Raw genomic sequence first — 27,309 nt, forward strand, 5'->3', positions numbered from 1 at the left:
GCCTGTGGTGATTTGGCCCCCCACACCCCAGGGCCACTGCCTCACTGACTTACTCAGAAAGGCAGGGCCAGCCACACACACCACCCTAGCTTGAAGGTGCCTAAGAGCTCACTGAATCCTACCCCTTTGTTGTTCAGATGAGAAAGTCTGAACCAGAGAGGAAAGTGTAAGGCCTCACTGTAAGCTAGTCTGAGTCAGAGTGGCACTCGGCTCTCTAGATTCTGGAGTTGTGCCTTTCAGCATCTTTGCAAAGTAGGCCATGTTCGGGACCATAGGACAAAGGCTATAAACGCAACTTGTCCTTAACCTTGCAGTTCCCCTTTGGCCCTTCTCCCCTCAGCACTTGGGCCTGTCTACACCAGCCAGGTCTTCTCCCCATCCCAGTAATGCGGCCAAACAAGGGGACCCCAAGGAACTTCCAACATTCCAGCCCCAATTCTCCCATTGATCACGGGAACCTAGCATCCGACAGATCATCAGTTGTGTTTAAAGACTAGAAGTGACAAGGACTCACTATCTCACAAGGTGGCCCATTCTAATACTGGATATTTATAACATATTCCTTTGTTCTGAGCTAAACTGAGTTTCCCTAAATTCCCATCTATTTGATCTGTGGCCACACAACCAAGTCTAACCTGTCTGTCCCAGATCAGCCCTCGGGTTACGTGAAGTCAGAGCTTAGGTGCCCTGGTCTTCTCCAGTGGCCCCAACCCCGGGCAAACTTGCAGTTAATCTGAGAAGCTTTATTTTACTTTACTGTCAAAAGCCAGAGGGATAGGTGAGTGGAAAGCATTTATCTCCTGAGAGTGTACTCTGAGGCCAAACTGCGTGGGTTTGGGATAGATGAGATCTTGAGGGTCAGCAGGGCTCAGGAAAGTGAGTCTTCTAAGACCCCATTCTCTAAGCCCTGGTGCAGAGGCTAAGGTTTGTAGGCGGGTATGGACCCCACCCACCCAAAGCATCCCCCCAACAGTAACTAGGCAAACCCAGGGGGAGGCTTTAGGCTTTGCTTCCCCGTATCTTCAGGAAAGAGTTTGCTCTCTCTCTACTTCATGAAATTCAGTCAATAACTCTTCATAAATAATTTATTTTCATTAGGATCCTAAGTGCTGGAGATGAAAGACCTAAACTGGCCCTTAGAGCAGTACAGCTCTCAGACTGGAACATTTTAGGAAGTTCTTTTCTTAGTGTTTTAAATTGAAAAAAAAAAAAAAATCCATTGTAAAGGGGCAAAGGATAAGACAAACCCACAAGGGGACTCCGGGAGTTTGGAGCCCGCGTTCCCCATGACAGAGGCCGGAATGTGAAAAGTCAGTGCGAGAGGACACTCTTCCCCTGCTGCATCTGGAAGGCTCACTGGCTGCTCCTTCTGAAGAAATAGCGAAAGGGGAAGAGAGATCTGTGGAAGGAGAGGAGGATGGTTTGAGATTCGGGAGGTCCCTCCCTTCTCCCAGTCCCATTAAGGCTCCATTAACTAGGGCATTTTTGCTTTGGATCACTGTATGGATTCAACTCTGGAGCCGCATTTGAAAAGGTACCCAAGTTAGCTGATACTCAGGAGTGGGGCATGACGAAGGAGAATTGCAGTGGGGCGGCTGAGCTGGAGAGAGAGAAAGGGATCTGCGGACTATCTTCTGCAGAAAGGACTCTGAAGACAGCCTGGATGCAGAGGGGGAGAATGGAAGCATTTTGGTAACCAAAGAGTCCGAATGACCCAATGGTAAGACTCGTCTCTGTCCAAGCAGCATTTGTGGAACGAGGTCTAATGCCAGGCACATTGCGGGGGGGGGGGGGGGGGCGGTGTAAGAATGAACAAGACACAGTCTTTATTAGATTCAGTTAGGGCCCTTGTGCAGAGTCTCACTTCCCTCAAGTATCCTGGGGGAAATAGAGATTATGCAGGTAATCTGTTTTCTTTTCTAACTTCCCTGAGAGACTCGATGAGGCCGACTCTGGAGCTAGACTGCCCTGGGTCTCAGTGTGATGGTGGGAGCGACACCTGTCCTACCTTAGAAACCCAAAGAAGCCACTGGTTCCCAGCTCTGGGGGTCCTTTAGGTGGAGGTGGATGGTTTTGCTGCAGTGGGGGGATGATCTGCTGGGCTAGGCTGTCCTCCCACTTAGAATCTCCAAGGAAAACAGGGAAAAAGTGTTAGTTTGCGGACTGCTTTCATGGGACATCGTGTGGACCAAGGGCAGCCTTACACCAAGACTCGTTTGTTCTGACCTTCCCAGTTTCATCTCAGCTCTGGAGATGTTCTTCTAACCTTGGAGTATTTTCTGTTGGGCCCCTGAGAGTTTTACACTGCTCAAGTCCTAGCCACCGACCACAGATGGTTTTCGCATGGAATGACGACTTGTTGAAGAACTCACGTGCTTACATCCCAGCATCTGTGATGACTACAGTCCATACCGAATCCTTATGCTAGACAACACCTTAACATGCATTCCCAGCCCCTCCCAAGCATCCACTGCACCTTCAATATTAACACTAATGCCCTGAAGGGAAGAGGTGGAGAGACAGCTTCCCAAAGATAAATCTTCAACGAGACAAAAAAGTGAAACACATCCCTCCCAACTTTTCTGCAAAACTTATCACTCCACGCAGAAATGTTTTCAAATAGTGTGAGCATCATTTTCACCATCAGAAGCACAAGAAGTACATGAATCGTTTCCCTTTGCTTCTCTTTGGGGAGCTTTTATTATTTAAGGACAGGCCCCCGGACCCGGAGGATGGCCAATAGGCATCTCCACCAGAGCAAGACACATCGCCCAGCAAGTGTGCCCAGACTCAGAACTCCACACTGCTCTGCTCATGAGAGAACTAAAGAGGACAGGACGATTATTAAAAAAGAATAAAATTCCCAGAACCTACCCTGTTCCTGGATATCAGTGGTGTTAAATGTTGGGGTGTCCTGCCATTCCTGCTGGGTTTTTCTTTCTCCATTCTAATAAAAAGAGGACCAAGAAAAGTTTTAAACTTTACTCCTATAGAGCTGAATGCTATTTGTTGACTGTTGACTGGTGGTTAGCCAATGAAGACTTCATAGGGCAAGTGCTATTAGAATGGGGACTTGATGGCTGAGTGGGATTTTGTCCTAATTAGGGTGAAGAGATGGTCAGGGAGAGCAGGACATTCTAGACAGGGACATGATGGACAAAGGCACAGTACATTAACAAGTAAATGTGATGAGTGTGGCTAGAACTGGGACAGTGAAAACATGACTATGGCCTAAGCAACAAGCACAACTACAACTCAATCTTCTCCCTGGGCTACTCCATTGTAGAACTTCTTTTGTACTTTGAAGGGGACATCCTATAACCCAGTTCCAAGCCCACAACATTTCCAGTGGACACCCTGATATTCAGACTCATGGTTCATGTATTTCCTTTGGTATTTTCTGCCAACTGGCCACTCCCCTCACCTGGAAAGGACCTGAGGGCCTGACTACTGTAGCAGTGCTGAGAAGTTCCTTGAGCCATTGTGCTGGTGAAGAATCCTACAGCAAGAGCTACGTAGACTGGCAGGTGGGGCAGGAGGCAGAGGTATGATAAGCTTCTAGGAAAGTTAGGATGTAGCCCCCATCCAAAGCATAAGCTGTATTTATTTTCTTTCTTTCTTTTAAGATTTGATTGATTGATTGGTTTTTGAAAGAGATAGTGAGCGAAAGAGAGAGCGCACAAGCCAGGAGGAGAGGCAGAGGGAGAAGCCCACTTCTCACAGAGTAGGGAGCCCAATGCGGCTGATCACCAAACCCTGAGGTCATGACCTGAGCTGAAGGCAGATGCTCTACCGACTGAGCCACCCAGGCACCCTAAGCTGTATTTCTAAGAGAAACTTTTCCACAAAACCTCAGATTCCAGAAAACATAGGCTGCTATTAAGTAACATTCCTGTAAACATGAAAGGGAACTCTGGGGAGGAAGAAAACCATCTCGGACCACTTCTGCGTCTCCAGGAGCACTGGTTTACAGGGATACAGCTCTGATTTGTAGCTTGAGGAAATGATTCTTACAGATTTAATGAAACTACGACTAGAGCTTAAATTCTGCTGCACTGGCCCTAACGAAAGCATCTACTTAGGCTGGCAGTGGGGAACAGAAGGGCAGAGGCCCTGAGGCAAAGGTAAAGGTCTCCCACCAGGGGAGATTCCCCTTACAAGACAGTCTAGCATTTGTGCTCTCCTGAAAACTTGACAGATGTCTTTTTAGGCAAATGTCATAAGAAAGGAAAAAAACCCAGCCTGAAATAAGATTGAGGGCACCATCTGGGACTTCCAGCAAGACATAATGCACTTACAACCCAACACAAGGTTGTTCTCTGTATGTTCAGGGCCAGATCTGCTTAGATGTACAGTTGAAGCAGAGGTGGCAAAAAAAAGAGACAAAAACTACACACATGACAATCTGTTTTACTTCTGAACTCTTCATCTGCTCTCCCCTACTTTTTATCCTTAGGAAGTGTGGGATCTCTAGTCTGGGACCTGGAGTCATAAAAGGATTGGGTCTGCTTTTCCTTCCCATTCCCCCCAAAACACCTCTTATGAAACGGACACCTTATTCAGATACGTGTTGTGTTCTAAGCTTTCCCCGTACCAGATCCTAGTGGTGTCATGTTCAGACATGACCGTCCACACTGACTGTGACCCAACACCCTGAGTTCCCCAAAGGGGAGAGGAAATATTAAGCATTGGACCATAGGAGCAAATTCAATGTTTCCAGCTCAAGTGACTTACACTGAGAGTTACTGTGATCAGTCTAATTCAGGAGAAATCCTCTCTCCGGGAACAGGGTCTACAATGGAGACCGTCATTGGGCTTTGAGTCAAAATCAATAAACATGTTCCCTTTGGGTTTTTTTTTTTTCTTGTTTTTCTCTAAACCCAGTATCAGGTTGAAAAGGTAATTATGTTGAGTAAGAAACTGTGGGTACTGTTCTTGAGGGAGATGATGTGTCAAACTAAGAATAGGAAGGTATGAAGGATAGAGAGTGAGGGAAATGTTCTTTTAATAGTAATTCTCTGGGTTGTATAAAGCGTCTTTGTTCTTCAGATCTTCATGTACTCCTCCTGTACTTTCTCATGTCTTCTTCTTCTTTCTTGAAAGGACGGGAGTATAGAAGAGGGCAATCACCTGCCTATCATCACTCAGTGGGCCACTCTGCACAATGGGTCCTGTGCCCTGCCCCTACTCTGAGAGGCAGAGGTCCGAGTCCCTAAGGGTTCTCTCTTTCCCCAACTAAACAGTAAGTTACTGGAAAGAAACCAGGTTTTACGTGTTTGCATGCCTCCCAGCAACTAACACAGTATCTTGCAAACAGGAGGCAGAAGAACCATTTAGAAATGAAAATCACTTTACTTTTCTACTTTAAAAATGTTTTAGGGAAATTTTTAGGGAAATCCTGTGCTCTTGAAGGCAGCCTTAGGTCCTTCATGATCGAGCCTGTGCCGACCTCTGCAGTACCATTTCTTAGCACTGTACTTTCACTTAAGCCAGCCCCAGGCACACTGGCTTGCAGTCACCAAGTGCGCCGTTCTCCTTCCTCTTGGCCTTAGTTCTCTGAGCTCCTCTGGGAGGCCTGCCTCACACCCACCTGATTTGGGTGACGTTCCCCTTTGTGGTTCCTTTGTTCCCTGTACTTCCTTTATTCCTGGACGTAGCACATCTATCAATAATTATCTGCCTAGGGATGCCTGGGTGGCTCAGTTGGTTGGACGACTGCCTTCGGCTCAGGTCATGATCCTGGAGTCCCGGGATCAAGTCCCGCATCGGACTCCCAGCTCCATGGGGAGTCTGCTTCTCCCTCTGACCCTCTCCTTGTTCATGCTCTCTCTCACTGTCTCTCTCTCAAGTAAATAAATAAAATCTTAAAAAAAAATAATAATTATCTGCCTAGCTTTATACCGTTGGCATTTTTAGAGGAGGGCAGGATACCTCTAACACGCGGCACGCAGTAGACACCCAGTAAGTCTGCTGAATAAGTGCACGGATAGGTGTTGGCTCTGTGACTGGTCATGCGATGGGACTTGGGAAGGCGAGGGAGGTGAACTGGGAGCATTTAAATGTGGAAGGTCGGAGCTACTGTAGAGTGATCAGTGAAAAGTAAGAAAAAGGCACAAATAGCGGCTATCTCAAGAGGGGAAGAAAAGAAAAAGAGCGCTCTTCTAGAGACTACTGTGGAACAGAGGCTCTGAAATGGAGTAGCAGCAGATATAGGATATAGGAATATCAAAATGGGGAATAAGCCTCACAAATGAAATCGAATACTACTGGGGTCAGCCCGTGGCTGCCTTACAAAGTTTTCTCTTACCAGTACCCCATGCTGATACACACCTAGCTCATCTACGAAAACTAGATGTTCCCAGGCTCAGACCCCAGTTAGATGATGGCAAAAAGGTTTCTAAAATGAAAAAAATTCTCTATCGGATCCCACCACAATTCAAGAGACCTGTTTTCTTATCTCACTGCAGAGTACAAGAAGCAGCCTTTTAAGCTGAGAAGAAAAGACCTTTTCACAAAAGGATTCACCCACGTGCAAAATGCGGCCATTTTGGGGACAGGTCGCGGCAAGGCTGGAATGGTTGGATGTTGCTCTGCAGATGGTGAAACCTGAGAGTGAGTTCAGTCGGCTCAGTCTGTACTTAGGACCAAGATGTGCTGGTAACAGGAAGCCTGACTTGTAACAGAGCAGGAATAGCCAGAAGCCTTAAAGCCTCCATTTTGGTGCTTACCCTCCTGGTATCCATAAGGGGCTTCTTTTTGCTGGGGCCTTGGCTGGAAATCCCCATCTTGGTCCTGAGTGGGGGAAAAGCCCAGGAAATGTTACTGGCAGCAGCAACATCACCACATTTAAGCAAATGTGGCCCAAATGAATATTTCAGCAGGTTGGCTATTTTTATACCACTCCTGGCCTGCAGAATAAATCGTGTGGCCAAATTCTCTTTGGGTGCTGCTTTAATTCACAGCAGAATCCCAATTTGAGATATTTAGCGATCTGGGGTTGAGAAAGGAAAAATGTGATTGCCGGCAGGTAATCGGATTTTTAAATACTTGCCTGCATCAAACCCAGAGAAAGGCAAGTCTGAGGCCTCATCCCCATGGAAAATTCAGTCAAACAGAACTGAGCAAAGCTTCATACCTCCAAGTACCTTCACATTCCACCTGGCTGGGAAAGAAATTTCCTAACTCTTCCCTGACATGTGCATTTGGAGGGTAGAGGGCTCAACCCCCTCATGGTCCACCCTTACCACTCCTGTGTGAGACTGCGCCATCCCGGGAAGGGAGGAGCTGCTCTCTGTGAACACGGGCTGAAAGCACACTGGGCTGGAGGGCAGACCACATCTTGGATTATTCTAGCTGCCGTCTCTGGGTGCTAATAAGAATGACTGTGTTCCTTACTGATTCACTCTGTCCCTGACAGAGACTGGGAAGAAGAAGGTAAGTAACCCCCACGACAGCAACTTCAGCAGTTTAGGGATGGGCTCAACATTGCCGCTAATGTTGCAGCATCTCACGCAGTAATTGGTACATAACCTCTTGCAGACATTCCCATTTTAGCCTACTCTATCTCTTAAGGTAGAATTCCAAATGTTTACAGCTTACTAGGTAAAACAGAATTATATATACATTTTTCTCATTCTTTTGCAGGTTTCTCTATGTTCTTGTATAATATTTGGGGACTTCCAAAGTCTTACGCTTTCTGGTAGTATGACCATACTAAATGTTCACTAAGTACAAGCCAGATTCAACGGTATAGATCTGATTGCATTTCCTCCCAGCCATTGTCTGATGAACAGAAGAATCCCATTTTGCCGGAATCGTGTTCCAATTGTATTGCAAACATCAACTTGCCTCCTTTCCTTAGTCCACCCATGGAAATAGGCAACTACCAATGAACCCAAGACAAAAAGTGACTCACTGAAGGTCAGGATTGCGTGGCAGCAATCACTGGCAAAGCCTAGCCAGGATGCAGGATTTAGACTCTCTCCCAACACCACTGACCTGTCCAGCGCCGGCCTGCTGGGGGAGCTGGGCACTTCCACTCGTTTTCGTTTCCTCGTCATGGCTCCTGCTGCTTTCCTCTCCGCTAGGACCTTCAGAGAGGAACCCGCCTCCTGTGACTCCTTTTCCAGAGCTGCTCACAGTTCAGGAGGGCACAGTGAAGAGAACTCCCCATCTTTAAATTGCCAGAAGTGACTTTTAACACCAGCTTTTCAAGTAAGGACAGGCATTCTGTTAGAGACGGTCTCAGAAATCTAGCCACCAGTAAAAAGATGGTCTCATTTTAACTGCATCTGAGCAGCGACCAAGGGGCAGAGGAAGAGGTGAGAGCAGAACCTTTTGGACAACACAAGGCAATAAAGGCAATTGTTATCTTGTATAGAAAAGGCAAACTTACCAAGCCAAGAGGACTGTCATTTATTGGCTCCCCTACAATAGGAAATTTAAATGTCATAATGGATCAAGATGTTGTTTCTTTTTTTTTTTTTTAAGATTTTATTTATTTATTTGACACACAGAGACATCACAAGTAGGCAGAGACGCAGGCAGAGAGAGGGGGAAGCAGTCTCCCTGCTGAGCAGAGAGCCTGAGGTGGGGCTCCATCCCAGGACCCTGAGATCATGACCTGAGCCAAAGGCAAAGGCTTAACCCACTGAGCCACCCAGGCATCCCAAGATGTGGTTACACTTGGATTTCTGGCTATCATTTATTTCTCAGAACTTGTCCTAGACAAAAACTTGTGTCTGCCCTTCTTTCTGCCTGATACCACTTTTGGTAGAAATACAATGTCTTCAAATTCTCTTCCTCCCCCATTTTAGAACTATTGTCATCTATAAGCTCAAAAGTATTACATTTGTACTGTATTCTAATGATATGCCACTTAAAAGGGAATGATCCTTACTAAAAGAAACAAGATGCAACTTCAAACATCAGTGATAAACAAACTGGGGAGATATTCTGAAGCAAGGCCTTTGCACTCTTTTCCCAATAAAACTGGAAGGTATGTTTGTCCCTCTATGAGTAAAAATAGCAATGGCCTTCAGAGATTAAAAATTGGGAATGCCTTTAAGACATCCCTAAGGTGAAAGTCACTGCATACTCTAAAGTGAAAGGAGGTATTTTTTATAATAGATCGCTTTCGCTGAGTGATTACTGTCAGAGTTTGTACTCCTTTTCACCTACCAGTATGTATATTTATTTAATCCTGTTAACAACCCATCCTTATTCTTCACCATTTTACAAAGAAGGCACAGAAAGATTAACTAATTCATCTAAGGTCATACAACTGTTAAGTGGCAAATCCACCAGGATCTGAACCATGCAGTCTGGCTTGGAGCACTCCGTTCCTAACCTCTGCCCCGTGCAGCGCTGGGGCCCAGTCTGGCTGACCATTTTGCCATACTGAGCGTGCACTGCTAACCCACGGACATTCACTGCTAACCCAGGGACATTCATCCCCATTTCTTCTCTACCTCTCACTCCCATCATTCTACTTACCAGGTGACAGGTTTTCATGAAACCATTTCATCTCCACATATAGAGTGAAAACAAATGGGTAGGGGACCAAGACAATTTCCCCATGCTTGAATTTCAGGTGGGACACTCTCTCCCATTTGCTTTTATCTGGAAAACGGTGCTAAGGAGTGAGGAAAGAAATCAGTCCGTATGAACCCTTGATTACTACTTTAAGGATAAGACCCTCTCCTTTCCCTGGTTTGGCCTGTGGGTTTGTGGCTTCCATTTGGATCTCCAATGTGATCTGCAGCTCATTTCTATCCAGAAATGAAAGGATACAGGGAAATACAATGAAGTGCTCTGTAGCAAATGGCTGCAGATTGTCCAAGTTTCCCAAGACTACACGAATAGAATCCTGGAAAAAAAACAAACCAACCAACTTGAAATGACTTTAATACTGTCTGGTCCCGGCCAATCTTTCCGTCTATACCTGGCGCTGCTTTTTCTATACTCTGTATTCCATTAAAGTTGAACTATTCCCTGAACATGCCTTCTGCTTCTCCATTTCTGTGTTCCTGCAGAGTCTGCTCCTCTACCTGAAATGCCCTTTCTACCCATCAGCCTATTTCCAAATCTTACCTATCCTTTAAGGGCCAGTTCAAAAGCTATCTCCTCTGGAAACTCTTCCCTGATTTCCCCAAGTTGTAAATTAATTATTAGTCTCTAACTTCACAGTAGTTAGCCTTGGATCTTTATTACATTCCATCCACATATGTTTTATTTTCCTTACTGAGAGATCTGGAGCTAGAATATACACCTGATTTATTTTAGCATCCCTTCTATGGTGTCTACCTCAAGTAAATGTATACTGACTGTGTGAATGAATAATACTGGTATTTATTGATTTGTAGTTTTTTTACTTTAGCTTAAGTTCAGCCTTTTCTTCTACTTTTTAAAAATCTTAACTGATTAGTCTCTAATTAACCTATGCTTATTAGTATTCAACCAACTAAACAGTTTGGTATCATAAAAAGACTACTGGATTTCTATGGGGAAAACATCTGAATTTCAGTCTTAATTTGGTCATTTCTCTAAGCCTCGATTTCCTTGTATTGGGGCTCACAGAAGGCAGAAATGGTGCTTTATTTTTTTAGGATTTTATTTATTTATTTGACAGACAGAGATCACAAGTAGGCAGAGAGGCAGGCAGAGAGAGAGGGAGGAGGAAGCAGGTTCCCCACTGAGCAGAGAGCCCAATGCGGGGCTCAACCCCAGAACCCTGAAATCATGACCTGAGCTGAAGGCAGAGGCTTTAACCCACTGAACCACCCAGGTTCCCTGAAATGGTGCTTTATTTATCTTTGTATTCTCTGCACTACCATAGTATCTGGCTTATAATTTTAAAGTTTATTTATAATCTATATGGCCAACATGGGGTTCAAATTTATGATCTCAAGATCAAAACTCATATGCTCCACCAACTGAACCAGCCAGGAGCCTCTGTCTTATAATCTTAATAGCTAACATTTATTGAATAATCATGATGTCAAATGTTATTGTTACTATACACATTAACAGTTATAGAGACCTTATGAGATAGGCACTCTATTATTCCCTTTTTATAGACAGGGAAGCCAAAAGAAAGAGAGGTGAAACAACTTATCCAGTTCCACAGATAGTAATGGTGGAGCCAACATATGAACCCAGGCAATGGGGTTCCAGAGTTTACCCTCCTAACCATGAAGCTCACTACCTATCAGTAAACATTTTCTGGATAAATGAAAAAGGATGGTAATGTCTGACTCAAAACTGAGAGTAAGAACATATAAGAAGCACTTAGAAAGATTTGGTGGGCTCATAAGTGCAGACAGACGCTCTCTAGCTGTGATGATGTATGGAGCTGCTCACTGTGTGGCCAGCACTGCACACATCCGACTCGCATCGTGACCACAGCCTGGAGACAGGGGCTTTTATGAACTTCACTGACAGGTAGAAAAATAGAATACAGGTAACTTCCCCCAAATCCCAGTGTGAAGGCAGAACCTAACTCAGATCCAGATGTGACTGGCTTTAATGTCTATGCTCTCTCCACTTTACTATGCTGCCTTTAGTTTTTCTCTGCCCGAATTAACTGAAGCAAAGTAAAATAAACACTTTCTACTCACTACTAAAATAAGCAGAAAACTGTCATGGTTCTATATTAAAATAACTGTTAGTTATAATGATGTCTGTGAGCTCCTACAAGAGCCTAACATATCTTTCAACACTTAGCCAAAGAGGGATGCCTGGGTGGCTCAGTCGTTAAGCTTCGGCCTTCAGCTCAGGACAGGATCCCAGCCTCCAGGGATCAGGTTCTGCATCAGGCTCCCTGCTCAGTGAGAAACCTGCTTCTCCCTCTCCCATTCCCCCTGCTTGTACTTCCTCTCCTGTTGTGTCTCTGTCAAATAAATAAAATCTTTAAAAAAAAAAACAACAAAAAAAAAACACTTTGCCAAAGAGCTATAGATAGATACCATACCTTAAGGCTATGACTTAAATTTCTGGTTTCATAGAGTTTTGTTTGTATATTTCATTGTATTCAAATTCTTTGAAATATGGCAGCAGATGTGTTCATAAATTAGAACAGTCCTAAATCACTGAGTTGTGAAGTTAGAAGACAACCTAATTTAGCACTCTCATTTTATGAATGAGACAATTAAGACCACGAGAACGATTTGCTAGGGGGCTGCACAGCTAATTGGTGGCTCAGCCAGGGCTGGAATCCAGGGCCAGCACCCAGGGCTATAACTCCTTGGACAATGCTTTCACCAGTTTACAAAGCTGTTGACTTGCTCGATCTTCTTCCTGTGGGAGAACCTAAAGCTGGGTAGAAAAGGAATGAAAATGAAGTGGGAATAGAGCAAACTGCAAATGTTTCCAATTAAAGCGAAGGCACAGCAGTTTTGTCTGTGTATTTACAGTTGAGTTTCCTGAACGTCAAGTACAAGGCAGTAGTTGGGAGGGTGAGGTTTCCAGAGCCCTGGAAGGTGGCAGTCCTCCAGAAGCTTTCTCCATGCCAGCTGCCACAAAAGAGAGCTGCGGAGGGCCGGGAACTCTGGTGGAAACAATAGAACTCCACCTCAAAGGTGCTGACACTTCAACTAGGAGAACTGACAAAGGATACAGGCTTTAATTTTCCTGGAAAAACAGTGAAGTTTCTTTGCAGAGGAAATATGGCAGGGAGAAGCCAAGAGATCAGGTGGAGGCTGTGACTCAGTTCACAGGAAATAATTAAGATCTGGATATGGACACATCCTTCGCTTAAAGAATAACTTTCCCAGAAGTCGTGTGCTTCTTTCCCTACCTCCAGCTCCTGGACGATGACTTCCTTATTCTCTATGTCTTTCCCTCTAGAAGGTAAACAGATCAGAGGTAAGTAAACCGAGAAGGAAAACTGTGAAGACAGTAGACTCTACTGTCAGTAAAGTGAAGACAGTAGAGCAAAAAGGACACCTCCATTCACGACTAGTAAGATTTGCAAAAATTTAAAACAATATCCATCTTCTCACTAACGTTTTGTCTTAAAATATGGTTTTTCCAATAAAAATGTATTAGCATTTAATGGATATATTATTATTTTAAATTAACACACTTTAAAGTTGTAGTAAGATATATATAACCTAAAATTTGCCATTTTAAACATTTTTTAAAAAGATTTTATTTATTTGACAGAGAGAGATCACAAGTAGACAGAGAGGCAGGCGCAGAGAGAGAGGGGGAAGCAGGCTCCCTGCTGAGCAGAGAACCCGATGCGGGACTCGACTCCAGGATGCTGGGATCATGACCTGAGCCGAAAGCAGAGGCTTTAACTCACTGAGCCACCCAGGCGCCCCAAAGATTTTATTTATTAAAAAAAGATTTTATTTATTTATTTGACAGAGAGAGAGACAAACAAGCAGGGAGAGAGGGAGAGGGAGAAGCAGGCTTCCCTTGTAGCAGGGAGTGCAATGTGGGGCTCAATCCCAGGACCCTGGGATCATGACCTGAGCCGAAGGCAGACACTTAATGATTGAGCCACCCAGGCACCCCTTTTTAAACATTTTTAAGTATACAATTCAGTGGTATTAATTACACTTATAACCATGGTGTGTAACAATCACCACTGTTTTCAAAGTTTATCTTCCCAAACAGAAACACTATACTCCTTAAGCAATAATTCCCCATTCTGCCCTCCACCCCACCCCTGATGACCCCTATTCTACTTTCTCTCTATAAATTTTCCTATTTAATATTTCATGGAAGCGGAATCCTACAATATTTTTTCCTTTTGTTATTGGATTATTTCACTTAGCATAATGTTTTCAAGGTTTATCCATGTTGTACCTATATCAGAACTTCATTTCTTTTGCAACTTTCTTTTTATGGCTGAATAATACTCCATTGTATATATATCTATACACACCATATAGATAACTCTATTTTGTTTGTCCATTCACAATCTGATGGACCCTTGGGTTGTTTCCGTCTTCTGGCTTTTGTGAATAATATCGCTACAGTGTTGTACAACCATCTGCTTGCATCCCTGTTTTCAATTCTTTGCGGCACATACCTACAAATGAAATTGCTGGGTCATGTGGTAATTCCATGTTTCATTTTTTGAGAAGCTGCCAAATTGTTTTCCATGGCAAGTGCGCTACTTTATATTTCCATAAGCACTACACAAGGGCTCCAATTTCTCTACATCCTTGCCAACTGTTATTTTCTGGGTGGTGTTTTGTTTTTCTTTTATATGGCTATCCTAGTAGGTATGAAGTTGTCTCATTGTGGTTTGGATTTGCATTTCAGTAGTGACTAATGATACTGAGCATCTTTTCATGTGCTTATTGGCATTTGTGTATCTCCACTGAAGAATGTCTAGTGAAGTCTTTTGTCCATTTTAAAACTGGGGTTTTTTTTGCTGTTGAGTTGTACTTCTTTCTATATTCTAAACATTAAAGTTCTACCAGATATATGATTAACAAATATTTCCTCCCATCTGTGAGTTGCCCTTTAACTCTGCTGATAGTGTCCTTTGATGCACAATTAAAAAAAAAAAATTTAGGGGCACCTGGGTGACTCAGTTGTTAGTATCTGCCTTTGGCTCAGGGTATGATCCCAGGGTCCTGGGATCGAGCCCCTCATCAGGCTCCCTGCTTGATGGGAAACCTGCTTCTCCTTCTCCCACTCCCCTTGCTTGTATTCCCTCTCTGTGTCTCTGTCAAATAAATAAAATCTTTAAAAATTTTTAAAAATATTTAGTTGGGGGCACCTGGGTGGCTCAGTGGGTTGGGCCTCTGCCTTCGGCTCAGGTCATGGTCTCAGAGTCCTGGGATTGAGCCCCCACCTCGGGCTCTCTGCTCAGCAGGGAGCCTGCCTCCCCCTCCCCCTCTGCCTGCCTCTCTGCCTACTTGTGATGTCTCTCTCTGTCAAATAAATTTAAAAAAAAAAAAATTTAGTCAGGGCACCTGGGTGGCTCAGTAGGTTAAGCATCTGCCTTTGGTTCAGGTCATGATCTCAGGGTCCTGGGATTGAGCCCTGCATTGAGCTCCCTGCTCAGGAGGGAGTCTGCTTCTCCCTCTGCCCCTCCCCTCCATGCTTTCTCTCTCAAATAAATAAAACCATTATAAAAAATTTTTTTATTTAGTCAAGTCCAAATTTATCTAATTTCTTTTGGTGTCAATGTCTTTGGTATTGTGTTTAAGAAACCATTGCCAAATTCAAAGTCATGAAGACTTGTCACTATGTTTTCTTCTAAGAGTTTCATAGTTTTAGCTCTTAAATTTAGATCATTGATTTATTTTTTAAAATATTTTATTATTTATTTATATTGGGTGGCAGAAGAAGAGGGAAAAGGAGTCTTTTTAAAAAATTTTATTTATTTATTTGACAGAGAGAGAAATCACAAGTAGGCAGAGAGGCTGGCAGAGAGAAAGGAAGAAGCAGGTACCCCACTGAGCAGAGAGTCCAATGTGGGGCTCAATCCCAGGACCCTGAGATTATGACCTGAGCCGAAGACAGAGGCTTAACCCACTGAGTCACCCAGGCGCCCCAGGAGAAAGTCTTAAGCAGATTCCACACTGAATGGACCCCAATATGGGTCTCAATCTCACAAGCCTGAGATCATGACCTGAGTCAAAACCAAGAGTTGGTAGCTCAACTGTGCCACCCAGGTGCCCCTAGATCTTTGATCTATGTTTAGTTAAGTTTTGTATACAGTATAAGGTAAGGGTCTAACTTTATTCTTCTACATGTGGATATCTACTCTTCTCAGAACCACTGATTAAAGAGAAGAGACTGTTCTTCCCCTATTGAATGGTCTTGGCATTCTAGTTAAAACAAATTGATCAGAATGCCTGGGTGGCTCAGTCAGTTAAGCGACTGCTTAGGTCATGATCCTGGAGTCCCAAGACTGAGTCCCAAATCCAGCTCCTTGCTCCGTAGGGAGTCTGCTTTTCCCTCTGACCCTCCCCCACTCTCATGCTCTCTCTCAAATAACTAAAATCTTTAAAAAAAAAAAAAAAAGTGACCATAGATGTGAGGCCTTATTTCTGGGCTCTCAATTCTATTCTATGGTCTATAAAGTTGTCCTAATGCCATTACCATACTTTTTGATTACCTGTAGTTTTGTAGTAAGTTTTTAAATTGGGAAGTACAAATCTTCCAATTTTGTTCTTTTTTTTTTTTTTTTTTTTTTTAGATTTTATTTATTTACTTGACAGACAGATCACAAATAGACAGAGAGGCAGGCAGGGATTTTCTACATGTAAGATCACATTTTCCACAGATATAGTTTCACTTCTTCCTTTCTAATTTGTATGGTCAGTCAGTTTTTTTTTATTTTTGATATTAAGGGAAAAGCTTTTTCTAAAAATGATTGTGACATTAGCTGTGGCATTTTCCTATACGGCCTTTATCATACTGAGGACGTTCCCCTCTATTCCTAGTTTATTGACTGTTCTTATCATGAAAGGGTGCTGGATTTGGTCAAATGTTTTTTCTTTTCTTTTTTTTTAAAGATTTAATCCATCCATTTGACAGACAGAGATCACAGCAGGCAGAGAGGCAGGCAGAGAGAGTGAGAAGCAGGCTCCCCGCTGAGCTGAGAACCCGATGCGGGCCTCGATCCCAGGACCCTGGGATCACGACCTGAGCTGAAGGCAGAGGCTTTAACCACTGAGCCACCCAGGCGTGCCCCTTTTTTTCTTAAAGGAGGTAAAAGTTTACTGAATACACCTCAAAGGAGTGGCAGACAGTACAGCAGAGGAGTGGCTGTCTCTGCCTTGGATGCTTTTTCTTTATCAGTTGGGATGATTATGTGTTTTTTTTTACCCTTCATTCTATTAATGCAGTGTACTATATTGGTTGATTTCTTTTTTTTAAAAAAAAAAGGTTTTATTTATTTGAGAGTGAAAAGAGAGAGCATGAGAGAGACAGAGAGCACAAAAGCAGGGGGAAGGGGCAGAGGGAGAAACAGACTCCCCACCAAGCAGGGAGCCCAGTGCAGCACTTGATCCCAGAACCCTGGATCATGACCTGAGGTGAAGGCAGATGCTTAACTGACTGAGCCACCCAGATGCCCCTATACTGGTTGATGTCTGTATGCTGAACCATCCTTGAATTCCTGGTGTAAGTCCCAGGTATATGAATAATGCCAGTCTCCTCATTAATTTTTTAGAAATATACTTGTTTTTTTTTAAGATTTACTATTTTTTTTAGATTATTTATTTATTTATTTGTCAGAGAGAGAGAGAAAGAGGGAGAGTGAGCACAGGCAGACAGAGAGGCAGGCAGAGTCAGAGGGAGAAGCAGGCTCCCTGCAGAGCAAGGAGCCTGATGTGGGACTTGATCCCAGGATGCGGGGATCAAGACCTGAGCCGAAGGCAGCTGCTTAACCAACTGAGCCACCCAGGCGTCCCTACTATTTATTTTAGAGAGAGGGAGAGCATGAGCAGGAGGAGGGGAAGAGAAAGAAGAAAAGAGAGAATCTCCAGCAAACTCCCGCTGAGTGTGGTGCCTGATGTGGAGTTCGATTTCACAACACTGAGATCATGACCCGAGCAGAAATCAAGAGTCAGATGCTTAACTAAGAGAGCCACGCAGGTGCCCCTAGAAATATAGATATTTTAAATAAAATATATTATCTGTTAACATTTAATGATATATTATTTTTAAATTAATAAGTATGCTATTTTAATTTTTGTTTTACTCTTTATATGACACATATTGGCAGGTATAACCACAACTATCAAAACCTCTTTAGGATCCTTGATAATCTTAAGAGTGCAAAGGGATCCTGAGATAAAAAATATTGAGAACCCCTGCTCCAAATGTATGCCATCACTAATTTAGAAACTTACCTGAATAATAATATATGGAATATAAAATATCTGGGAAAGAGAGTCCTACATACTTCAGCCAGTCTCCAGGACTGAGTGAAGGCAGAGAAGAGATGACACATGGGAATGTACCGACCTGTATTTGCAAAGGCTACTCTCCTAGCTTTAAAATTACCTGATGCTGTTGCCGTATCTAATTTTGAATTTATACACATTGGGTCCTGCGTGAAGAAACCTCGTCTCTGGAAACGGGTAGGTGAAGGGTTTTAAAGTCATACTTCCAAACAATAGCCTAATAAAACAGAAATATGAGAGAATTATTAAAAAGCAAAAGACAGTTCCTTATCAACTTTATGGTATAGGAAAGAGAGCCTGCCCAATATATAGCATCTCTTCATGAGTAAAATATTCAACACTCAACATCGGTTAGTTTTTATATTAACTGTCTACATTAATCACCTGGATCATTCTCCTACCTGCATGGGGAAGATATATGGTGATTGGGGATAATCTCTATCCTTGAAATCAAAACACCTGAGTTCAAGGTTTGTTGTTTGCCTTACACCTCAGGCAAATCACTTCTCTCCGTGAGACTAATAATAGCAACATCTGATGACTCACAAGGTTTTTGTTAAGATTAAGTCTATCTCCCAAATATCTCCTGAATCTATTCTCCTCCCTGTCCCCACTTTCCCTGGAACCTAGGGCCAGTGTGAAGAGGGCTCAAGTCAAATAATGAAACAACCCAAATGCATCAAGGTGGCATAATTAGGAAGACCTCTGCTATTAATTTTAGATGAAATTAAGGGATGAGCACACCGTCCTGTCACAGCTAATACAGCAAATAAGGATGTACACTAATGTTTTCCAGTGTTGTCGAGGAACGCCTTCTCTTTCCTAGCTCCCAACCATTCTTCCTCTTTACCCGCTTGTGAGACTGCCCGTGCCACAAGAGTGCCTACTATCCTCTTAGCACTTGCTTTACTTTTCCTATTCCAGAATCTTTGCCCACTTGAGGTCCTCTCTGAGGGAAACTGGAGAAAGGGGAAAGATGGAAAAAGGAGAATGGCAGGTCTCTTCTCCTTCAAGGGGGCATTTGGGACACACTCAAAAGTAAGAATCAAGCACAGTGATTAGCGGTATTCAAAGTCATTAGGACTTTTCTGTGCTTCTTTTTACTTGCAGGGATAATAAACCCTGCATTTTCTGTCTCTTCATATGGAAGTTTAAGTAATAAATAATGAGATTAGAGGTCCAGAATTCCTGAGGATAAAAGCTACCCACACACAACACAAAGTATTGATTTCAGAGGCAGCTAAGATGCCATAGACCAAACAGGCACAAAGAAAGAATAATTCAGGGTTGAACCTTAGCTCCCCTTATACCCCTCCTTATTTTCTCCAGGCCTTGGTTTTCTTAGTTATACAATAATAACAAAAACTAACAATAGCTTTTTGTTATGCCCTATTTTAAGTGTCTTACATATATTACCTCACTTAATCCTCACAATAAGCCTGAAATCAATAGTCTAAATTTGATAGATAAGGAAACCGAGGCACTGAGAGATGAATTAACCTCCCCATAGTTATATGAATGTTGGAATCGGGATTCAAAGTGAGGTAATACAGGGCCAGACTTGATGCACTTATCCACTTTTCCACTCTGCTTTCTGAGGGTTTTAGTTTTTTAAAAAAGTACATTTTGTAAGTACTAAAATATTATATACACATAAAAGACTATTTTTATTATTCTTTCCTCCATATTACCCCAATACCATTTCTACTCAGCAGGGAAAACTCTTGTTTGGTGGAGTCCGGAGATCTATGTGCCCAAAGAATGGAATTTCCCACAATTTGCAAAGTTCATGTCTGGGCCTGCCAGTAAAGAGATATTCCAGTGTCTGATCTTGGCTGCTTGGGATTAGAATGACAGGAGGCTGGAGCCAGAGCCCATGAGACTATTTAGACTAGAATTGCAGTCAAAAGTGAAAAGAAATAGTTGGTGCCAACTGCAAAGTTACCAGAGGGGAAATATTGTTCATATCCTGAAGGGAAAGGAAAAAAAAAAATCTCACTGATTCCCATGTCCAAGGCATGGGAGGAACTGAACTAGATTTGATTGTGTTTTTGGTGCTAAGGTGACATTTTTTCAAAGTAGGAAAGGAGTCTACCGGTAAGACTTGGGTTGCTGCCACAAAAATTTAGCTTTCACTTATTCAGAGGGTTCTCCTAAAATCCAGTCACTGTCATCACAGACAGAGGGCTGAGGGATCAGAGTAAAGGAAATGAAGGACATTTGCTGGAAATGACAGTCCAGAGAGGAAACTTCATGCACTGTGCCACAGCTGGCTGCCTGAGAGAGGTAAAAACAGCCCTCTCTGGCTGGGGCCTGCCTGTTAATTGCTGGCTGCCTGCTTCAGAAACAAACACCACACACACTAATTACCTCATTTGAAAATAAAGATTAGAGAGCATAATCCAGAAGAACCACGTAAGTGGTGGTGGTTCAAAGATTTCACAAGGTTATTTCCCAACACGAGTACTGCAGTTCATGACGACACTATGGGATCTTAACAGGTGAAGGGTCAGACTCTCAACCCATTTTTAGGTGATCAAAAAACACGATGGGTTTAAAACAGAAAAGCTTAGAGGCAATATCCATTAGTTGGAAAGACATAAGACTTGGAAGGGGAGGATCAAGACTTGAGTCCTAGCTCTGCCTTTTATTAGTCATTAGACCCCGAGCAAGACACTTGGCCTCATCGTTTCTGTTTCCACACCTGCAAATGGGAATCCCATCTACCTGTCAAATTGCTGAGGTATTAAATATGATTATATTGTAAATAACACTTCGTAAGCTCTAGAGTATTATATAAACATTAGCTTTTTGATATATTTGAAGTTTCTCTCTTAATGCCTCACTAGAAAAGCAAATTTAATAAGAGAGGAAAACTATCTTTCATCTCAGCGCAAAAATCTGACACATCCCAATCAAGAACCTTTCTTTGAAAATCCCCCAATAATTAGCTTTAAATGACATACTGGCAAGGATGTTAGATTTTTAAAGATTTTTAGTCATTTGTTTCCCATAAATAAACATCTGGGTCAGTGCATGGAATCTAAAGCAGGGCTGAAGGCTCTATGAGGATAATGATATTGACTACTGCGGTGGAAGGAGATGATAAGGAAGTCCTGTCATTCAATATATCTGGGGACATTTGATGGAAAAATCCTCCACAGGGTTAAAGAACAAAAGATCTTTCATAAGCATTTATTCAAAATACATTTACTGGGCAGATCTAATACGACAGGCTCTGCGACAACTGAGGGTGGGCAACAAGATAGGGAAATCCCACTGATACTGTGGATTTACTACCCAAGTTTTAGAACTTAGATTGAAGACAGATGACCAGCTTCTCCTTTTGCCTTCACAAGTCCTTGGCTGGTCTCAGACATCTGCCTGGCTCTACTAAATTATATTCAGAATAGAGGTTCTATACTAGAGAATATTTCCAACTAGAGACTCACGGTTGCCTATAGCCTCAAGTGCCCTTCATTTTATTTTTATTTTTTATTTTATTTCATTATTATTATTTTTTAAAGATTCCACTCATTTATTTGACAGACAGAGATCACAAATAGACAGAGAGGCAGGCAGAGAGATAGGAAGGGAAGCAGGCTCCCTGCTAAGCAGAGAGCCTGATGTGGGGCTCAATCCCAGGACCCCGGGAACGTGACCTGAGCTGAAGGCAGAGGCTCCAACCCACTGAGCCACCCAGACACCCCATGCCCTTCATTTTAGAGGGTATGAGAAGAAACTGATTTCACCAAAGTAGGAAATAAGTTCCACAAGGTCACATAACTCAGAATGCAACCAGGATTAGTTCTCCCCAAGACTGCTGATTCCTTTGGCCCACACATTTTCCATTACAACACATCACTGTCAGTCACTTTATAAACTGTAATCCCTGGTTATCTCGTAATTGTGGATGACTAGAGACAAACTCAATCTGGGTACAAAGGGATCAAATCAAAATGTAAGCTTTTCTGATTAAATGTTCTTAGAATTATTTCTTGGCGGTGTTAAAGGGTCACATTCACATTTGTTTGTCTTCAAGCTCTATTTTCAAAAGGAACTATTCTCGGTTTCTTCACCTTGCAGAGTGACTAGGACAGCTAATGAAATAATGAAGGTATAATTGCTTATTGTAGCACTCTACACATAGGTTATTCTTTATTTAAAAACAAATCAGGGCACCTGGGTGGCTCAGTTGGTTAAGCCACTGCCTTCAGCTCAGGTCATGATCCTGGGGTCCTGGGATCAAGTACAGAATTGGGCTCCCAGCTCCTCGAGGAGTCTGCTTCTCCCTCTGACCTTCTCCCCTCTCATGCTCTCTCTCTCAAATAAATAAAACCTTTTAAAAAATGTTTTTAAAAAGCAGTGTTAAAATACGGGACAAGAAGATACTAATCTAAGACGACCCAGGATACTTTCATGCTTATCAATGTCATTTTTCCTCATTAGGTTTCTTCCCACTCTTTAGACACAATCTTTAAAATGCTCTTGGCATTTGTTCAGGATTTGCTCTTGGAAGTGTCATATTTTGTTTTGTTTGAGAGAGGAGGAGTAACTAAACCTAACAGAGAGGTAGGAAGATGCCCCAGAATGAAACTAAAAGGCCTACTGGACAACTCAATAGACCAGAAAGGAGTCTAAGTTAATCTCTTCTGCTACTTTTGGGACCGAAGTGCCACTTCCACTTACATCTTAACCATCCTAAAAGCTATTGGAAAAACTGCCTTTGGTCGATAGGTCCAGATCTGTGCTCCCTATTCTGGAAAAACAATAGAATGATATTGTTTCTCTCCACCCTAACCAGAAGCTGTGGCTTGTTTAATGACAATCAACCTATTAGCATTTTAACATTATAGTGCAGAGCTCTAAACATCCTACCAACTCCAGGAACCCGAAAAGCATTTGGATGTAAAACTGCTGGCAAAGAAAGACATTTTATTTTTTGGTTACACCATTGGGTGAGTTGCCCTGAAGCAGTTCATGTAGGAAAGAAAATTTTAAATGGGGGGGAAAAAGTACCAATAGTTTCAGAAGGACAAGTGGTGGAGAGAAAAGAACACCTTCTATAATTTTGAGCTAAAAACTCTTTAGTCTTTGATGTACCTATCTCAAGGGTCTTAGTGACAGAAGACTAATAAAGTGTAAAAAGAAAGCTTCTAAAATATACAGCTTTGTTCTTGCCATGAAACAATGGCAGATTCTGAAGAAATTAAGTTAATAAGAAAACTAAATTACTTTTTATGTAAAGAGAGCAAATTTCACACAGGAAATTTGAAATATCTTACTAACTTTAATCCAATGCTGGTGAGATACTGGGGAAATAAGAATTGTATTTACAAAAAGATGTATCTGAATTGAGATCATCTTCTAATTTGGCCAAGATCATACAACAAGGGCAAGACTAAAACTCAGATGTATTGCTAAAGCAAGATAGTCTAGCTGATTATGAACTGGCCTACACACCATATTAGCCTCAATTCTTTATATTTTACCACCTAAGCCTAGCTCTCAAATAAGAAAATCAGTTATTATTGCTAAGAAACATATAAAGCTTTGTACTTTGAAAAACCATCAAACCATAGGGATCTGATGGTGAACTGATCTTAACAAACAATCTCATATTTATAAAGCACTTTCAATGTATATAATGCTTTCCTGTCCCTATCCCACAAGATCAAAAAACCTCTATTAAAGTAGGAAGGCAGATTCAGCTATTTTATACTCTAACTGCTCTCTTCATTTTTACTTGATTTCTCTCATTCTCATGTTCATTCAACATTCACTCATTCGGCTCACAAATACTCACATACATACTATGTTCCAGAAACGAAGTGCCAGAGATATAGTGGAGATAGTAAGAATTTGGTTCTCACCTGCAAAGAGCTTACAAATAATTTTAAGTGTGATGACTGCTACAAAAAGGAATAGGGTGATGTGGCAACATGATAGAGACTCTTACCCTAGAATGGAAATCATGGAAGCCAACTGTAAGTAACAGACTCACATCTGAGGGATGAGTATGAGTTAGGGAGGCACCAACAGAGAGTGGGTCTGGGGTGGGTACAGGAAACAGCAGATGTAAGAGTCCTCAACTGGGAGAGAGCATGGCACTTTCAAAAGACAGAAGTGTAGTGACCCAGAAGATAGTGGGCAAAAAGGACAGTGCTATGAAAGTAATAGAGAGATAAGCAGTGGGTCAGCTGGCATACATCTGAGAGCCTACTATGCACTAGGCACTGTTTAGAGTAGGTAACAAAAAAGAGCATGTTTAGAGTAGGTAACTAGAAAGACATGATAACTTGTCTTTAAGGGCTTACATTTCAGGTGTGGAGAGCAACAATGAACACATAAATATAACCTGAAGTACTCCAAGTACTCTAAAGAAAAGAAAATAGGGCTTTATAGTAAAGAGTGACTGGGAGGCTGGTTTAACTACTGAGGCCAGGGAAGGCCTTTCGGACAAGATCACAGCGGAGTTGAGGCTTTCGTGGAAAGTGGAACAACCATGCAAAGTCAAGAGGAAAAGCATGTCAAGGTGGAAAAAAAACCCAGCAAGCACAGATGCCCTGCGATGGGTGGTTTAATGGATGGAAAGGTCAGTGTGACTAGAGCACAGAGAATGTAGACAGGCTAGAGGGAGATGAAGTGAGAGAAAGGCAGGAACCAAAACATGTAAGATCTGTAGGCCACTGTAAAGAGTTCAAATTTTATGGTAAGGGTTTTAGAAAGAAAAGTGAAATGATTTATGCTTCAGAAAGATGAACTGTACATGGGTTACCTGGATAGCCCAGCTGGCTAAGTGTCCAATTCTTGATTTTGGCTCAGGTCATAATCTCAGGGTCATGAGATAGGCCCCCACTCGTTGGGCTCCAAGCTGGGTGGGGAGTCTGCTGGAGATTCTCTCTCCTTCCCCTCCAACCCACGATCATGCACTCTCTCTCTAAAATAAATAATCTTAAAAAAAAAAAAAAGTAAAGAAAAGTAAAAAGAAAGATGAACTGTACAAGGATAAGAGTAAAAGCAGGGAACCAGTCAGGAAGCTTTTGTAGTAATTCAAAGGAAAGATGCTGCTGATATTGACTGGAGTTTCAGTAGTTAGTGAATAGTTCGGGTATATTTTAGACTGATGGCCTAGGTGTGGGAATCAAGGATATCTCTTATGTTTTTAGCCTTTGCTAGTTTATTAGGTAGATAATGGTACATACCCTTTACTGAGCTGGGCAAGGATTCTAGGGTGAGAGATTTGTGGAGAAAACTCCCATCATTCTGTTTTGGTTAAGTCTGAGAGGCCTTTGAAAGATTTTTTTTTTTTAATTTATTTGACAGAGAGACATCACAAGTAGGCAGAGAGAGAGAGAGATAGGAGGAAGCAGGCTCCCTGCCGAGCAGAGAGCCCGACGCGGGACTCGATCCCAGGACCCTGAGATCATGACCCGAGCTGAAGGCAGCGGCCCAACCCACTGAGCCACCCAGGCGCCCTGAGAGGCCTTTTAGACATCTTGGTGGATATGCCAAGAGGGTGGTTGCCTAGTGTGCAAAGATGGAAATCAGGATGGAAATATAAATTTAAGTCATCAGTGTTTAGATGATTTAAAGCTACTGAACAGATGAGATCATCTAAGAAGCTATAGCTAGAGAAGGGATGAAGGCCTTACTTACAATCCAGGTTATGACTCATGGAGTCTATCCTAAGAGCAATAGGAAGGCACTGAAGGGTATAATAAAGAAATGACCACACAGCTGTGAGTTAAAGATGTGTGTATCTGGTTGTACTATGGGAAATAACCCAGAACAAGAGCAGATTTAAAAAAAAAAAAAAAAAAAAAAGGACCAGGACCAGCCTGTGGTTCAAGGCAGAGGCTGGTAAGGAGCCTGGTCTACAGTCACTGGTTTGCAAGATGCCTAAGAAGTCATCTAGCTATGACTGCGTGAATTGACAGGGGAGGCAGAGAGAACAAAGATCATTCCTAGTTGCTTGAGCAACTTATTGAAGAGGAAAAAAGGGCCAGTTCCTGGAAAAGGTAGCCTTACAAAGTAAATTTTTGAGGGGGAGGATATGAAGTCCTTATTGGGACATGCCCAATGTCGAGGTGCCAGAGGGAGGTTTTAGGTGGACTGCTGGGGTCCTGTGGCGGGTGTGCTACCTGCGGATACGCAAACGAAGGAATCAGGTTCAGAAAAGCCGAGGAGGTACAGGCAGCTACGGGCGCCGGAATCCTTCCACTTTCTCCGATGCCAAGATTCAGTGAACACAGACGCCTCCCCGAGGGCCGTGACTCCAGTCTCTACCCCCGAGGTGCAGTCAGGCCTTAGAAGGCAGAAACTCGCTGAGATCCCGAAGACACGACGGGACAAGAAATGTCTCCATGGGACAAGTCTTGCTTTCATGGCAACCGCGAAGCCTGGGTCCGAGGGAGGCTGCAGACCCGAGCGCAGCTTTCCTTCCCCGGGCGGGAGGGGGTCCCAAGTGGGGGAGGTGTCCCAAGTGGGGAGGTGTTCCAAGAGGGAGTGGGGAGGGGGGTGTTCCAGGAGGGGGTGCGGCCAGAGGCAGCCCGGGAGGCGGGTCTGCACCGGCGCGCCCCCGCCCTCCCTCGCACCCTCGCGGCCCGCAAGCGGCCACGGCCTGGCCCTCGGGGTTGGGAGTGCAGCTGCGGAACGCAGCAACGAAGCGCGCACCTCAGGGGAGAACCAGGCCGCTGTGGCCGTTACCTCATACCCAAGAACTTCCCGGGCCCAGCCGGGCTCTTACACAGGCTAAGGGTTCTTCGGGCCTCGTAAAAGTGGCCTCGGCCTCTGCTGCCACGAGAGAGCGCCCCCGAAAGGGGCCGGCGTCGACTGCGCTCCAAGCGCGTCTCGTGAGCTCACTCACTCCCCGCCCGAGATTTGGCTTTTGCCGCGCGCCCGTCACGCGTTCTGCGCGCGCGCAGCTGCGCTCCCTGCGCCCTTTCTCGACCGACTGGGCGTTCTGCGCATGCGCAATTGCTCTTCCTGGCCTCCCCCAGTTGGCGCGCTCTCCGAGGCTGGCCATGATGTGCGCGTGCGCGGTGCGGCGACACCGCCCAAAGGTTGGGCGGAGCCGAGGCTGGGAGTGACCCATAGCTCCACCCGCCGGGATGCAGGCTCTTGGCGCCTTTTTGTCACTATGCAGCCTGTACACATTTTTTTTTAAGATTTTTATTTATTTATTTGATAGAGATCACAAGTAGGCAGAGAGGCAGGCAGAGAGAGAGAGAGAGAGGAGGAGAAAGCAGAATTCACATGGAGCAGAGAGCCCAATATGGGGCTGGATCCCAGGACCCCGGGACCATGACCTGAGCCGAAGGCAGAGGCTTCAACGCACTGAGCCACCCAGGCGCCCCTGGCCTATACACTGTTGTTCATTAATCGTGCACACAATCCCTGCGATGGTCCGGTCAGGAGCTGTCTA

The 27,309-nt window shown here is 43.5% G+C and overlaps 1 protein-coding gene across 7 annotated transcripts; it reads right to left on the reverse strand.

Moving 5' to 3' along the window:
- Positions 1–1,067: 1,067 nt before the first annotated feature.
- Positions 1,068–26,790, reverse strand: MAJIN (membrane anchored junction protein). Of its 7 annotated transcripts, none has more exons than XM_082748395.1 (12): positions 26,559–26,790; positions 26,027–26,190; positions 17,983–18,099; positions 12,797–12,842; positions 9,793–9,868; positions 9,496–9,621; positions 8,396–8,427; positions 7,999–8,090; positions 6,729–6,792; positions 2,875–2,947; positions 2,009–2,126; positions 1,068–1,399 (listed from the first exon to the last, which is right to left on the reverse strand). In XM_082748395.1, exons 3-12 carry the CDS (start codon positions 18,081–18,083, stop codon positions 1,354–1,356), a joined length of 774 nt encoding a protein of 257 aa, XP_082604521.1. In that variant the 5' UTR covers positions 18,084–18,099; positions 26,027–26,190; positions 26,559–26,790; the 3' UTR covers positions 1,068–1,353. The 7 variants fall into 7 exon arrangements, with proteins under 7 accessions (XP_082604521.1, XP_082604519.1, XP_082604518.1 ...); XM_082748398.1 differs by having other exon boundaries at positions 1,297–1,399; positions 2,009–2,118; XM_082748393.1 differs by lacking the exon at positions 2,009–2,126 and having other exon boundaries at positions 26,632–26,790.
- Between the last annotated feature and the right edge of the window lie 519 nt (positions 26,791–27,309).

This window comes from Mustela nivalis (genome assembly GCF_964662115.1).
Source record: "Mustela nivalis genome assembly, chromosome: 9".
Classification (NCBI taxonomy): Eukaryota; Metazoa; Chordata; class Mammalia; order Carnivora; family Mustelidae; genus Mustela; species Mustela nivalis.